The 16,052-nt window shown below is 33.8% G+C and overlaps 1 protein-coding gene and 1 long non-coding RNA gene across 6 annotated transcripts in view; one reads left to right on the top strand and one right to left on the bottom strand.

The window, feature by feature from the left end:
- LOC120779479 (mediator of RNA polymerase II transcription subunit 26) overlaps positions 1-12,539 on the bottom strand; it is a 41,296-nt gene extending 28,757 nt beyond the window's left edge. The window contains exons 1-5 of one of the 5 annotated variants that reach the window (XM_040111761.1): positions 12,406-12,539; positions 11,305-11,502; positions 10,130-11,243; positions 9,690-10,072; positions 9,242-9,632 (exon numbers count right to left, since the gene is read on the bottom strand). In XM_040111761.1, coding sequence (XP_039967695.1) covers positions 9,242-9,632; positions 9,690-10,072; positions 10,130-11,243; positions 11,305-11,370 — 1,954 coding nt within the window. In that variant the 5' untranslated portion in view covers positions 11,371-11,502; positions 12,406-12,539. Of the gene's footprint in view, positions 1-9,241; positions 10,073-10,129; positions 11,244-11,304; positions 11,503-12,294; positions 12,319-12,355; positions 12,381-12,405 lie in introns of those variants that run through there. The other 4 variants (XM_040111762.1, XM_040111757.1, XM_040111760.1 and 1 more) reach the window with 4 other exon arrangements.
- A 2,582-nt stretch (positions 12,540-15,121) lies between these two features.
- On the top strand, positions 15,122-15,474 carry LOC120779429. Its single transcript, XR_005705654.1, has 3 exons — positions 15,122-15,161; positions 15,247-15,278; positions 15,333-15,474. It is a non-coding gene; the product is annotated as an uncharacterized LOC120779429 (long non-coding RNA).
- Positions 15,475-16,052: the final 578 nt, after the last annotated feature.

Here is a 16,052-nt window from a genome sequence, read left to right as displayed (position 1 = left end):
GAAAAAGGCAGAAAGACTTCACAAATTGCTTTCTTAAAATAGGAGATATAGTATGCTGTTCAGAAGTTAACCTTTTGTTTAACGGACTAGGACAGAAATATGAGCCACGCGATTGGCGTCTATTCATTGATTCCAAACTTAGTTTAACGGAGGTATTGGTTCATAACGGTAACAAATATCCATCTATGCCCTTGGCTCATGCGGTTCATTTGAAAGAATCATATGAGAATGTGAGAGTTCTTTTAGAGCACATCCATGAGTATGGTTGGGGAATATGTGGAGACCTAAAAGTAATAATACTTCTTCTCGGAATGCAACTAGAATATACGAAATATTGTTGCTTCCTTTGCGAATGGGACAACCGTGCGAAAGACTGTCGTTATGTACAGAAGCAGCGGCCAGTAAGTCAGGCACTCACTCCGGGTTAAAAAAAAAACGTTACCAGTGAACCTCTAGTTGATCGCAAAAAGGTATTACTACCACCTTTGCATATTAAATTGGGTTTAAAGAAGAATTGTGTTAAGGCAATGGACAGAAATGGAAGAGGGTTCTTGTATCTGAAACTAAAATTTCCAAGTCAGTGTAGCAAAAATTAAGGCATATTTGTGGGTCCGCAAATAAGAGAACTAATGAAAGACAAAACATTTGAGGAAATGCTCAATGAAACTGAAATACGAGCCTGGAGTGCCTTTAAGGGGGTAGTAAGGTTAATTCGAGCGAAAAAAACATATTTTCAATAATTTTTTTTAAGATACAATCAATGTATAATTACAGCATAATTATATGATATTTAAAGAATATTCTGTGAAAGTTTCATAGAAAAATATTAAAAAATGAGCCGGTGACAGAAAGTCTTCGCAGACCTTCCAAAAAAAAAAGTGATTCGCGGTGAACCGCATAACTCATGACTGGATCATTTGAAATTAAAAAACCAAATTGATTTGACTAGTTGATAAGTTTCTTCAGGTAACGCTGTCGAGTTTTTTTTCTAATGATTTTTCAATTTTTTACAACGCTCGGAACTCAAAATACTGATTTTTCACCAAAATATTCAGAAATTTTGTTGTTTAAAATTAAGTTGAAATTAAAAAAAAAAACTCGACAGCGATCGGTTCAGTAGATTTTAAGCTACAGAGTTCACCGGCTTCGAAAAAGTGAAGTATGAGAAAAACACCTTTAAAGTTTAACAGCCGCTCACAATCAAATCGGAGGGCGGAGACTTTCAAGTGTATATCACCGTCAATTTAGCTTTAATTGCTCTCAAATTTTCAGAGAATAATCTTAAGATATTGTACATTTATATAAAATAAAAAAAAAATTAAAAAGCAAAAAAAAAAAATACCTTACTACCCCCTTAAAAACGTTGTTAAACCTTTTTTTTGGAAATGTGAAAGCTGAAAATTACAAAGATCTTGTGACTGAACTGCAACCTGTACCTTAAAATTCACTTTCTGGACTCCCATCTGGATTTTTTTCCGAAAATTTAGGTGCCGTAAATGACGAACATGGAAACGGTTCCACCAAGACATTTCTGTTATGGAGAAACAGTACCAAGGCAATTGGGATGCCAGCTGGCTTGCCGATTACTGCTGGACATTGTTGAGGGATACTCCAAAAACAAAATATCGCCGAAAAACAGCGACCGTAACATTTTAAGGTACTCTTTGGTTAGTAAACTAATATAATAATATATCTATCGCTGTTTTTTAAGGGGTCAGTAGGGTAATCTGGCCTGTTTTCTTTTTGACATTTTTTTCATAGAAATTTTTATTCTACAATAAACTTTTTTCACAAATATCATGAGGTATATCGTGGAGTGTATAAACAATGAAATGGCTGGGTGAACGAGATGCGTTTTTTCACTGGCGGACACGATTTATAATGTTTGAATCATCTGATACACAACCCAATTTATTCTTAAAAAGTACGTGAATGGTTATCGTCCCTACTAGAATCATAAAAAAATTTTGAAAAATAAAAATGTAATTAACGTTTTTTTTGTTTAATTTTACCCCATGTTTTTACATAAATTTTGTCAGAACATTATCAATAAATTATAAAAAATATAGGGACGATAGCCAGGCGTTTTGTGAACATTAAAAAAAAAAAAATTAAGCAAATCGGTCGAGTAGTTGAACTGGAATCATGTCCGCCAGTTTAAAAAAGTGTCTGTTTGAGAAAAACGCGTTTAAAGTTTGAGGTACACCTAATTATTATTTTTGGGCCTTTTTCAAAACCTTCCAATGGTAAAGTGGGTTTCTACATTAATTCTAAGAGTATAAGGGAACAGAAAATGCAAACAATCAAAAAAAAGTCTGAAAAAAGATTACCCTACTTCATGCCCGATGTTGCCTGTAGGTAAAATTGTACATATGTATAGTATATGCTTCTAAGTCCCATTATTTAAATTTTTTTGAAGGTGTATTGTGTAAGCTTACAGTGAATTGTTCTTGTTTTCGTAAAGTGAAATTGGCAAAATCGCGAAAGTCATGTCACAAAAAAAAGTGGATTTTTGTTTACCAGTGTGACGTGACGCGAGACTCTTATTTGCCAAATTATTCAATTGATTATGTTGTTAGATGAAGACGGGAATTTCGAATAGCTTGTATCAAATGTATGCTATAAGTAGCTGACAAAATCAGTGAGAAGCGAAATTTAAAGAACGACTGTTATTTCTTAGTTTTGATACAATTTTTTCAGCTATTTTTTGTAATAAATTCAAAATGTCTGTACATTTCTCATAAAATCGTTATATTTTGTTATGAGTTGCATTGTCTCTTTGATACAGTTTTTTTTACAGTCAAATCTGGGTAAGTGAGAACTGGATTAGTGAGAAAACTCTACAAGTGAGAGTAATAGCCAGAACCCGTCATTTTAAGCTCCCAAAACTTCTATTATCGAGAAACAGAAACCTCTGTAAGAGAGTCGTTTTTCCCTTATGGACATCTGTGAGACTGTTACTTATTTATACCTCTATAAGCGACAGTCGAGCTTTATTTATTTATGTAACTCCAATAAAACTACATACTTACATAAAGGATACACACTTACAGTAACAAATGACAAAACAAATTACAAATTTAACATCTGCTACTTTATGACTCATTCTTACCTTTCGTGGAAATTCCTACCATTGTTTTTGTTTTGTTTTCTTAAGCATTTTGATATCTACCCTTATAAAGTACTTATATGTCGCAATCTCATGAACGTAAAATATACACACTATTAAAAATATATATGTACATAATATATGTTGTGCATATTACGTATATAATTTCATCATATTACATATTATCTATGTACATTCGTTCTTGCTGTGACTTGTTATTGCTGCGTACCTCTATAAGAGAGAAACGCTACCCGTGTATCTGCATTAGCGAGAAACTTGGGTTAGTGAGAAACCTCAATAAACGAGAATGAGATTGTGCTCCCTTGAACTCTCGCTTATCCAGGTTAGATATTACTAGCTTTTAAATTTATTTTACAAAGATAAATTGATTTTCAATTTGAATTGAAATTTATTTCATCGAATGTAATGGCAACATCGACAGTGATTTTGGAAAAGCAAAAAAAAGGTCTCCATTAATCCAATAATAACTATGCAAATTTTCACGTCTTTCCCTACTGTCGTTCGGTACATAACGAGTTAGCGTTTCATTTTTATACTCCTGCAACCAGTTGCTACGGAGTATTATAGTTTTGTTCATCTAACGGTTGTACGTATCATAATTGGTTGTCAAAAAAGTCTTGCGGTATTGTCGTTTCTTTTAAGTCGTTCTTGAGTTATACCGTCGCATGGAGCAAAATAAAGAGAAAATACGGCATATTTTACAGTACTACTACGATAAAGTCAAAAATGCATCTCAAGCCGCCAATAAAATTTGTGCAGTTTATGGACCCGATACAGTTTCCATTTCCACCGCACAACGATGGTTTAAACGTTTTCGTTCTGGTGTAGAGGTGGTCGAAGATGCGCCACGCTCCGGAAGGCCTGTCGTCGAAAATTGCGATAAAATCGCTGAATTGGTCGAAAGAGACCGGCACAGTAGCAGCCGTAGCATTGGTCAAGAGCTGGGCATGAGTCATCAAAAATTCATTTCAATTTCAATAAAAAAAAAATCTATAAAAAAATACCGCAAAACTTTTTTGACAACCCATTATATACACATAGCCCATAAAGTCTGCGTTCACCGGACACATTTTTTTAAGAGAAGTAGAAACTCAATACAGTAATACCCCGACTTACGCTACCCCGTTTTACGCGAATTCGAAGATACGCGGTTTTTCATTTTGATTGCCGCGCGCATCGGCTCTCTCGCTCCGCCCACTCAGTGTTCAATTTGCGACAGGTTTAAACGTGTTCCGCGTGAAATTGTTTTAAGTGCGCAGTGCGTTTTACTTATAATTTCTAATTATGTCGTCTAAAAAAACGAAAAATGAGTCATTTGAGCCTAACAAGAAAAGAAAAACATTGTCTTTGGAGTGTAAACTGAATATAATTAAAGACTTTGAAGCAAAAATGAAAATTTGTGAATTGGCAAAGAAATTTGACCTACCGGAATCAACAGTCCGAACGGTTGTAAAAGGTAAAGAAAAAATTATGACCGCTGTGAAAGACTCTCAATCTTTGAATTCAAGTATCATCCGTAAGCGTCACGGTATTATCGCACAGATGGAAACATTGCTACAGTCATGGCGTGATAATCAAGTAAGAGTGAAAAATTGTCCTGTTGATCAAAATACAGTGTGCTTTCAAGCAAAGCAGATTTTTGAAAAACTAAAAGAAGAAGCTGGGGAGGCGGCTGAAAATGAAGTGTTTAAAGCTAGTAACGGCTGGTTCAGCCGATTTAAGAGTCGTTGTAATTGGCATTGCATCGCAGAGTGGAGAAGCGGCAAGCGCTGATAAAGAAACTGCATCTCTCTATCCAGAAAAACTCAAAACAATGATAGATGAAGGTGGCTACACTAGTCAAACTATTTTCAACGTAGATGAAACAGGTCTTTTTTGGAAGAAAATGCCTAAAAGAACTTTTATTGCGCGTGAAGAGAAAACTTTTCCAGGTTTTAAAGCCGCCAAGGATCGATTAACAGTGATGGTTGGTGCGAATGCAGCTGGAGATTGTAAATTAAAACCTCTCTTAGTTTATCGCTCAGAAAATCCAAGAGCCTTAAAAAATAAATCTAAAGCTGGTTTGCCTGTCATTTGGAAGTCTAATGCAAAAGCTTGGGTGACAGCTTCTCTTTTTGAAGACTGGTTTGGCCATCATTTTATTCCTGAAGTCGAACGTTACTGCCGATTAAAAGAAATCCCATTTAAAGTGATGCTACTAATTGACAATGCGCCAGGTCATCCTCCCGCAACTCTAATTAATTTCGATCCACGTGTGGAAGTTGTATTTTTGCCACCAAACACTACCAGCTTGCTTCAACCAATGGACCAGGGAGTCATTAAAACATTTAAAGCTTACTACACAAGGCGGTCATTTGCACATCTACATGAAGCTATGAGACAAAACAATGAGCTTTCTGTTAAAGACTTTTGGAAGCAATTCAATGTTTTAGATGCTGTAAGAATTATTGGACAATCTTGGAATGAGGTTTCACAAAAAACTCTCAATGGTGTCTGGAAAAAACTGTGTCCATTTTTTTTCACCTCTGAAACCCAAGGAGAAACCATTTCAGATCCTGAACAAATCGATAGCATAATAGAAGAAGTGGTCGATATCGCCAAGCAATTAAATTTAGAGGTCGATAATGATGACGTTCAAGAATTGCTAGATTCACACAATCAAGAGCTAACAATTGACGAGGTTATAGAAATGCGTAAGTATGAGCAAGATATTGACCAAACTGATTCGCTAGACCCAGTTGAATCGGTAAATCAAATGACAATTGCAAACTTAACAGAAGGGCTCAATTCAATTGAAAAGGGGTTACAAATTTTAGAAAAAATTGATTCTAATGAAGAACGCATTTCTACTACAAAACGAGGGATAAAAAAATTACTGGTATGCTACGAGGAAATTTTACGTGAAAAGAAGAAAAATTTAACTCGTCAGGCAATACTGTTAGAATATATGAAGCCTTCGACATCAAAATAACTTCGGTTTAGCTTACTTTATTCATAACAATGTAATATTTTTTTATTATCCTACACTTTATTAAACATTTTTCTTCTAAATTATTGTTTTCTTTAAACTCTGGTCCCGATTAAACAAACTTTATATGTATTTATATGCAACGTTGAACCCCGACTTACGCGAATTCGACTTACACGGCAACCGCTCGGACCCACCTATCGCGTAAGTCCGGGGTATTACTGTATTAATAAATAATTCAGTTTAAATTGTTTACATGTATTTCTTCCTTATATTCTTAGGTTCCAAATGCAAAAACAAAAATATGTATTCCTATTTTCATTTTTGTGATAACGGGATTTTAGTGTAACAACAAGTAAACATAGGCACCACAAAGTCTGCGTTCAGTTTGCTTAAATTGGAAATACCGTTAATTTTCACGAATTTGTTTCTTCTTTTTGCGTAGGTTCTATTGTGTTTTAATATAATTAATCGTTTAAAGAGCTCGTGACGCGTTTTAATAATATTAAAAAAAAGGAAAGCAAAGGAAAAGAAATTAGTCTGTCGGAAAGAAAAATTATCATTAAGTTGTGGAAAGATGGTGAAAGTTTCAGAAAAATTGGACAAACTATTGGAAGAACGTATTCCTCGGTCCAGCGTGTAGTAAACAATTTCAAAAAAACCGGAATTTTAACGTCAAAGCCGCGATCTGGCCGTCCAAAAATATTATCAGTCCGGGAAGAACGCAAAATAATAAATATGGTGAAAGTTAACCCTCGAATTACGTCCATAAATATTATTGAAAACGTAAATATAAACTTTAAGAAAACAATTTGTGCCGAAACTGCTAGAAAAGTTTTGCGCAAAGCTGGATATCATGGCAGAGTCGCTCGAAAAAAACCATATTTTTCACTTGTAAACAGGCGAAAGCGCATTGAATTTGCTCATAATCATATAAATAAGTCTCCGGAATTCTGGAATCAAGTGATATTTTCGGATGAAAGTAAATTTTGTATTTTTGGCATAAAAGGTCGACAAATTGTGTGGCGTAAATCAGGAACTGCCCTTGAAAAACAAAATCTTGTTGGTACAGTGAAACACGGTGGTGGTGGTATTATGGTGTGGGGTTGCATGGCGGCTGGTGGTGTGGGTCAGCTTGAATTTATTGAATCTACAATGGATAAATGGGGTTATTTGACCATTCTAAAAAATAATTTGAAACAAAGTGTAGAGAATCTTGGATTATCTTCGACGTTTTGGTTCCAACAAGATAATGATCCGAAACATACTGCTGAAATTGTCAGACTTTGGCTCTTATACAATGCTCCTAGACAGCTTAAAACGCGCCCTCAATCACCTGACCTCAATCCTATTGAGCATCTATGGGATCTGTTGGAAAAAAGAATTCGTCAGCATACGATAACAAGTAAAGAGGCTTTACGAAGTGTTATGCAGGCAGAATGGTCCCGGATTACAGCTGAGGAAACAGATAAGTTGGTAAAATCAATGCCAAATCGATTGCGTAAGATTTTAAAACAACGTGGTAATCCAACAAAATATAATATTTAACTTAAATTTTTTTTATCATTCTTAATACTTTTGTAACTAATTTTAAAGCTGAACGCAGACTTTATGGTGTATATGTTTACTTGTTGTTACACTTAAATCGCGTTATCTCAAAAATGAAAATATGAATATACATTTTTGTTTTTGTATTTTGAACTGAAGAATATAAAGAAGAAATACATGTAAAAAATTTAAACAGAATTATTTATTAATATTGAGTTTTTACTTCTCTTAAAAAAATGTGTCCGGTGAACGCAGACTTTATGGGCTATGTGTATATATATAGATGATCAGGGTGGTGAGAAAATTTTGTTGGTCCTTTCATGGGTGTAAGCTGTAAATTGAGGTCTGTTTTTTCGACGATCTAAAACCGTTTGGATCGGTAAGTGTTAATCTGTGTTAAAATGCCATAACTAAGCACTAAATTAAGGCATAAAGCTTTAATTTCGTACAGAGGATCCCAGTAGCAAGGAGTATCCGTGCACAATTTTTTTTTAAATATGGGCGAGTCCCCGCCCTCTAACAAGTTTAACGTACATACCTTCTAAACGCCTTAAGCTACAACAACCAAAATCTGAGTACAAATCTCATAAAAACTTCTACCGACAGTGTGCAAATAGATATGTAAAATCAGAGAATAACCCCGCTCACTTCCCATATAACGCTACAGTTAAAAACTACTAAAAGTACATTAAATTAATAACTAAATACGCCAGAGACATTAAATTTTACCTCCGCGATGGTATGAGAGAGCTTTATGGGAGCCGGTGTGAAAATTGGACAATGGGCGTGGCACCGAACATTTTTTGGTGAAATTCCATATCTCGGAACCCGACCAACCTATTCCGACAAAATTTAGTACGTGGAACTCTTCTTACATTCTTATGTCACGTTATGAAAATGGACAAAATCAAACAACCACGCTTACTTCCTATATACCACAATTTCATTCGTTCAGTTTCCAGTACATAAGTCAAGAAACAATTAATATAACGGGATGAAACTTTGCGCGAATAATACCTTTAGTGTATGTGACCTTATGAACAAAAATTGTTCAAGTCCAATCAAAACTCTCAAGCCCCTAGGTACCGAATATTTAGACGCCAGTACCTATAGTTGCCTTTTGATCGAAAATATCGGTCAATATCTGAGATATATAATTAAAATTCAGGGATAACCGTTCTCTCATAATGGTATGTCAAATATCGGATCAATACAGCCCTTTGCCCCCATATACTTAATATACAGATTTTCGAACTTCTTGGTGAATTTGTACCGGATATATCGGCCATACTTGTGGTATATATGTAATTATATTATGTTATATGAATTTTGAAGTTTTTTTTTCGTATCTACGTACTGATCACGTGTTTGTTTCTAATATGAATATACGTATTTAGGGCTGTATAATTGTGACTTAGACCTCCTCGGGAAATGGGTACCTGCAAATAATAACGAAATGCAAAATTCCAAAAAAAGCGCTCGCGTTAAGACAGCTTTGCACGATTGTGTTATGAAATGTCGGCTAATGATTTGATGACGGGTCTGTATTCAGATATATGTTTCAATAAACAATCTAATTATATATTTATACATGCCTGAACAAGATGATGTTGGACGTGATGTTTGCTGTTGCTGCTGTGATATTTGCCACCCAGATGAAGACGGTGAAGGCGAAGAAGTCGTTATGCCCAACTTTCGATTTTGCATTTCAGTATAGAGCTCTTTCGTAGTTTTAACTTTTTTACTACCCATACCCAGTGATGATTTCAGCATTTGGGATGAAAGACTAGATTCTTTTGCAATAACAGAATCAACCCCTTTTGAGCCTTTTTTGCGACCACGCTTTCTTGGTACTTTCTTCTCTGGCGAAACCGGAGCGTTCGAGGCTACTTCAAAATTATTCGAAAACTGCGATTTCGATGGAGGGACATTCGATGTTGTCACCAGTTGTGGTGTTGGCACATTTATGGCTGGAACAGCTCTATTCTGTAAATTCAAATTATCGTGCTTTTGATGAGCAGGCATCATTTTATCAGTACTAACCACATTGATGAGGTCTGTTTGTGAAGCTTGACTATAGGAGTTGCTGTCATTTGAATTAAAACCAATATCTCGAAATGGTGCAAATTTCGACGTCGTGCGTCCAGAGTGCAAAGAAAAGTTGTTGACATGTGTAATTTTTGGTGAGACAGTCCGACGAAGAGTATTATGTAAAACAGTATCGGTACTCGATGTTGTTGGAAGCAATGCGCTACATGGCTTAAATTTACCAGCAAATGTTAAGTCAGATGTTGACAAGTTAAAGGATGTACGACTACTTTTACTTGCAGAACAATTAACTTTATTTTGTTCATCAATTGGATGCGTAGAATTTTCTGGAGGGAACATAGAGCTCATTGAACTATTGTCCAGTAGCGAAAGAATTTCTAACGAAAATATGAAAAAGATTTAGTTTTTGATCAAGTGAAGAACGTCAGTTTTACCTGGATATGCCAAACGAGACTTTTCTTCATTGGCAAAAGATGAATATTTCTCGTCGCTTTCACCACACTGACGATGATGCTGTTTATTTGATGTTTCTTCTAATAAAACAGTGGCAGCTTTTGAATCTCCGAAGGCATCAATTTCTCTTTGAATATCGTATTCACCTTTTTCTTTACGTCTCTTTTCTTTTCTTTCCTTTTTTTGTTTTAGTGGTGAAAGGGATGTCGCAGACGCTGTATTGAGTATATTATCTAAACTAACCGATTCTGCTTTAGCTTGTCCAGGTATTTGTATTTTAGTGGTGATTGGAATATTGGTAGATATGGGAGTAACTAAATTGGAACCAGAATTTGAGTCCTGTATATCAATTATAATGGGACCGAGATTTGCAGAACGATTGGTCAGAGGAAGCATCAAACTCATTTCAGAATTTGAATTTGATGAATGGTCAATTATAAATGTTTCTGTGTCTGGCGAGATTACAATTTGTTGTTTTTTTAATTTATTACGAAAAGCCGAATTATTACTTGATATATCCACATTACTTCTATCCGTAACGCCAAAACCAACGAGAACATTCTCAAAACTTGTTGGCTGTTTTTTAACATGGATGGATGCATCCGGCGTTCTTTCGTTTTGGCTTTCGATATTTGCAAGCCTTTTATTGTTATTATAAGAAGCCGATATTACATTTGTTGCCCGCGGTATGTGTTCTGTAATCGCAGAAGATACAGCAACGACTGGGATACTATTGGAATTCGATTGGTGTTGTGTCACATCGATGTGCATTGAGGATGCAGCTGGAGAAATAGATTGCGATCGCAGCCTTTGTGGTTGGTACGAAATATTGCTATGGCCAGATACAGACGGCAAAGTTGCAGATGAGGTAATTGATGTGGCGTCAATAAATTGCTGCTGCTGTTGCAGTATTCCCACCATTTCGCGCCATTTCTTTAGTAAAGACTTGGCACGGCGTGCTAAATGCTCATCCTTGGTACGACGCCTTAAATGGTTAATAAATTTTGCCAATCTGGTGGTCTCCAATTGCTCTTTTGTAATCGTTGTTCCCTCCAAGGTTGATATAACCGACATGACTGCATCCATGTTAACCACCTATACAAATAAAAAATCTTTTAATGCATCTGTACATAACAGACTACTTCATAATACTTACATCATAATTTTGGTCGAGCGCTTGACATAAACGAAGAGTTAGATCATGTATGTGCTTGGTGTTCATTTATAATGAACGAAACAAAAATAAATTATGTAATGAAAATAACCGGAACTACAACAAAACTATAACTGCTGAACATGGACCCTTAGAAATCGCTACTTTTTTGTTTCAACAGATTATAAATAATTCCAAAAGCTGTAAAGAGAAATTTGAACAGAACCAAACTTTAATTCCACTTATAGTTTTAACAATTGAGTAATCCGCAAAATGCCCAATGTCGACTCATTATATCAGATATATAGATTTTTTCCTGTGGTTGCTATTGTTGAAGCAGTTGGGGCGCTGCACAGAAAAAAGAAATCCGCGACATCATAAGCTTCACAGCCTTGAACAAGCATCCTTATTACTTCTTTTTATACTTCAAAATTTCGGTAAAGCTTCAACAACGCACAAAACTATACATTTAAAAATGCATATTTAGGAAACGGTTTCCAATATTTATTTTTAAGCTCATGAAAAATATGTATGACAACTTTATTGTATTTATAAACGTTTATACTATTATTATAAAAAACAACAAAATACTATGCGATCAGAGAAGTGTGATATTTAGAAATTTATCTGACAACACAACTGGGCGAAACCGCTTTTATATGGTATAAGATTATCCCTATTTGAAATACATAAATTGTAAAAGAAATTTATCTCCAATTGATATAATTATATTAGGAAACGTAGTATTTCTAGGAAACACTGATTTTATGGCAATTGTAGAAAGTCAAATTTACAATAACACGAAGTACACGTACAAAAAATCTAATTAATTCAAACATTAGATGCCTTAGTTTAACTTCACACACGGCGTTTGGGAAATGTTTTATAGTATTTGGTAACTTTTGAACTAAATATCGTGAATCTTTACACATTTTATACTAAAAAAGAATTCACCAGCTTGTTGCAACCCAATCTTTTGGTGTTAAAACCGACCTACTATCAACATTGCTTGTATATTGTCATTGACACGGAAACAACTTTTGAACATCATCACCTCGCTTTGCTTAATTAACGCAATACAATTTAATTAATTCTATAACGTACGCTCTAACTTGATGTTTAGAAATTGCTTCAAGTTTTGCGTGTGATAAAACGTTCACTTTTTACAGCAAATTTAGAAAAGTTGTTACAACACGTCGAACGCATGTTACTTCCATGCAAAACAACTAATCGCGTAATGGCGGAAAGAAAGCGACATCGAGAATACCGATGAAGGCCTCGCCATATTCATCAGAGTTGTATTGAAAAGATCTTTTCAGTGTTGCCGTTTCTCGATCTAGGTATGATTTTTATAGAAGCCATCAAAATTTCACATATTGCTGTGCATATGGCAGGTGTCAAGAACTTGAAATTTAAAACAAACGCAATTTCGTCGTCTGATTGATTTCCTCATTAAATAAATTATTTAAAATATTCGTCAAATTAATTAAATTAAAGGGAAGAATTTAGTATACCGTCCCAGGATTTCAAGGATAAAAAGGATATGGTCGGATAGAGGAGATTATCCTGATCAAGGATATATATGGTTATAGCCACAGGAAGCTTATAGTTTAGGAGATATTCGCGTTTAAAATTTAAAATTTGCAATATTTTAATAACATTTTTTCTATATTTAAAATTAATTTTGCACTTATATTTTTCAATTTTATATACACTAACACATCACTAATTCGTTTGTACACATTTATTTTATATCATATATTGCAAAAAAAGCTTTTATTATACATTTACCGTGCGATTCTGTACTGTGATACTGTCTCAAATCTCTAAATTTGAGATTTTGAGTTAGAGACAATTTTTGAGACTTGAGACGATTTTGCTATTCTGTAAGTGACAGTCAAAAAATCTATTACATTTCCTTATTCAGAGATGTTTTTAAACTTGAATGAAAATAAATATGTCGATAACAAATATTAAATTTTTTATAACACAGTCAAAAAACATAATTATCATTAAAAGTAAAAATATATGTTGACTTTGTTTCATAATATTTACGAAATTTATGTAAAATTGATTTATTTTTAACCTTTTCGTGTTTGAGTTGCTTACAAATTAGAAAATAACTACAATCGATTAATATCTGTGATGATCTCTATTCAGTATATTCAAAATGGCAGACAAGAGTTCTTTTTGGTTTTGTGACCTGCTAATTACCAGGTCTCAAGTTTGAGTCAATATTTTGAGACTAACGCTAGAGACTGTTTAGTGAATAGTAACTAGTCACAAATTGAGATTTTACCTGAAAATGTCTGAAATAGAGACTAGAGACTGGTTACAGAATCCCGCTATTAAATTCTTGTTGAATTATGACAATTTAATAATAACAAATTAATTTCAAACTGTCAAATGATAAGTGTTACCTTATCGACATTGATCGAACAAACACCGGGGTGTATCAGATTTTTTTTTCGCGTAGAACTCCTTTTCGCGTGGGCGGTCTTCGGCCGCGCTTCAAACAAAATAACCCTGGTCGGTCCAACACCGGGTGTATACATTTTTTTACTCCCCTAGAACTCATATTTACATTGGCGGCCTTCAGACCGTTTAAATTTTTTATTGTTTATCAACGATTATGTTTCTTTTATTTAGGGTATAATATTTCTTTTTATTTTTTTTTTGTTTCAGTTTGTAAAATATTTTAGTACGTTAACACTAATTATTTGACAAATTTATTTTTACAAATGATGTCGATAAGGTAACACTTATCATCTGACAGTTTGAAATTAATTTGTTATTATTAAATAGTCATAATTCAACAATAATTTAAATGTATAATAAAAGCTATTTTTGCAATATATGATTTAAAATAAATAAATAAATAAAACTGAAAAATATAAGTGCAAAATTAATTTTAAATATAGAAAAAATTTTAATAAAATATTGCAAATTTTAAATTTTAAACGCGAATATCTCGAAAACTATAATCTTCCTGTGGCTATAACCATATATATTCGTGATCAGGAGAATCTCCTCTATCCGACCATACCAATTTTTTTCACGAAATCCTGGGACGGTACACTAAAGCCGACCCAATTGTTTTTACTTGAGAAATTTAGACAACTTGCTAGCAGAGATAAAGAGACGCTTAATTCGCCTGTCACTGGAATTGAGAGAACCGCTCAACCACAAAGCTTTGACAGTTCACTGGATCAGGTAGGTTTTGACGTTTTGCAATTGGAATTTCCAAATTGAAATACTTAAACGCACTAGGCTTATTTCATATATTCGCTTAAAAATGAATTGTGTTGGCAATGCGGAACAATCAGCTGATATACAATTTAGTTTGAAATTTCAAATTAATAAACGGAATATTAAAATACTATTCAAATATATTGATTTTATTTATTTGAGATCTTTAATACAAAAAACTGAAAACAAGTGTTCATATTTGTTTTAATTTTAACTAAATACTAATCCAAAAAATCTGTAATTTTGGTTTGTTTACATTTTCATCTGTCAAAATGAGGTTTCTCGCTATTGCCAACTACTTCTTTTTGGAAAACAGACCTAGCTGTTGTGAATGAAAAAACTGGAAACGCCTCTAGTTCAATATGCAAGATACCCTGCAAGACGGAGGTAACAGACTGCACAAACACATTGAAACATTTTCAGCTGTTCACTAACACTGTTACATTTTCTGGAATTTTCAATTGAATGGGAGAATACGTAAGTACGATAGAGAAAAACTATCGACATTCTAAACATATTGTAACATTAACTTGCTAGAATAGGAGAGACGAATGCACAATTTTTCAAGAAGATGAAAACGAAAAGCGCAGTTTATTTTGGATTTTAAAGAGGTAATTTCGTTATTTCATAATTTGATATTTTATAAATAATTTCTTATATAAATAGAAGCATATGTTATTAATTTCTTTTATATAGAGTAAACGAAAAAGCTTAAGATGGAGAATAAGGTAAGCATTGTGAATTGAATGACGTGTGTGTAATTAAAATTTTTAATATTACAGAAATCATTTGGAGCAGTTGGATTCGTATGACAAAGACGCACCATTCAATTAGCCGCATCACCGGTGACTTGGAGGACGAGTATTACGTGGAGCTCGCTATTAGCTCAAGTAAATATTTGATTATTTTAATTTTATTATTAAATAAAGCGAAATAATAAAAAAAACTGAATTTTATTTAAAAGAATTGAATTTGCTAGAAGTAACAAATGGGTAACAAATATTCTTGTTACTGCTTATTCCTACTAACATGTTTATATGTTATAGGCAACAAACTGCATGCTGCCTTGTTCTAACAGAATACATACATTTGTAAGCAAATCTCTTCACAGTATGTTACGGGTAACAAATACTTTTTGTTATCCATAACACATAGGTAAGCTATGCGCTAACAAAAGAATTTGTACCCAAATTTCTGTTAGTGTTATTATTTTGGTTGGCAGTTTGTTACTACAGTCTCAAGCGTTAGTCTCAAAATATTGACTCAAACTGGAGACCTGGTAACCAAAAAGAACTCTTGTCTGCCATTTTGAATATACTGAATAGAGATCATCACAGAGATTAATCGATTATAGTTATTTTCTATTTTGTAAGCAACTCAAACACGAAAAGGTTACAAATAAATCAATTTTACATAAATTTCGTAAATATTATGAAACAAAGTTAACATATATTTTTACTTTTATTGATAATGCTGTTTTTTGACTATGTTATAGAAAATCA

This window comes from Bactrocera tryoni, unplaced genomic scaffold (genome assembly GCF_016617805.1).
Source record: "Bactrocera tryoni isolate S06 unplaced genomic scaffold, CSIRO_BtryS06_freeze2 scaffold_11, whole genome shotgun sequence".
NCBI classification, from domain to species: domain Eukaryota; kingdom Metazoa; phylum Arthropoda; class Insecta; order Diptera; family Tephritidae; genus Bactrocera; species Bactrocera tryoni.
The sequence above is the reverse complement of the archived record's forward strand: the minus strand, read 5'-3'. Positions and strand labels throughout refer to the sequence as shown.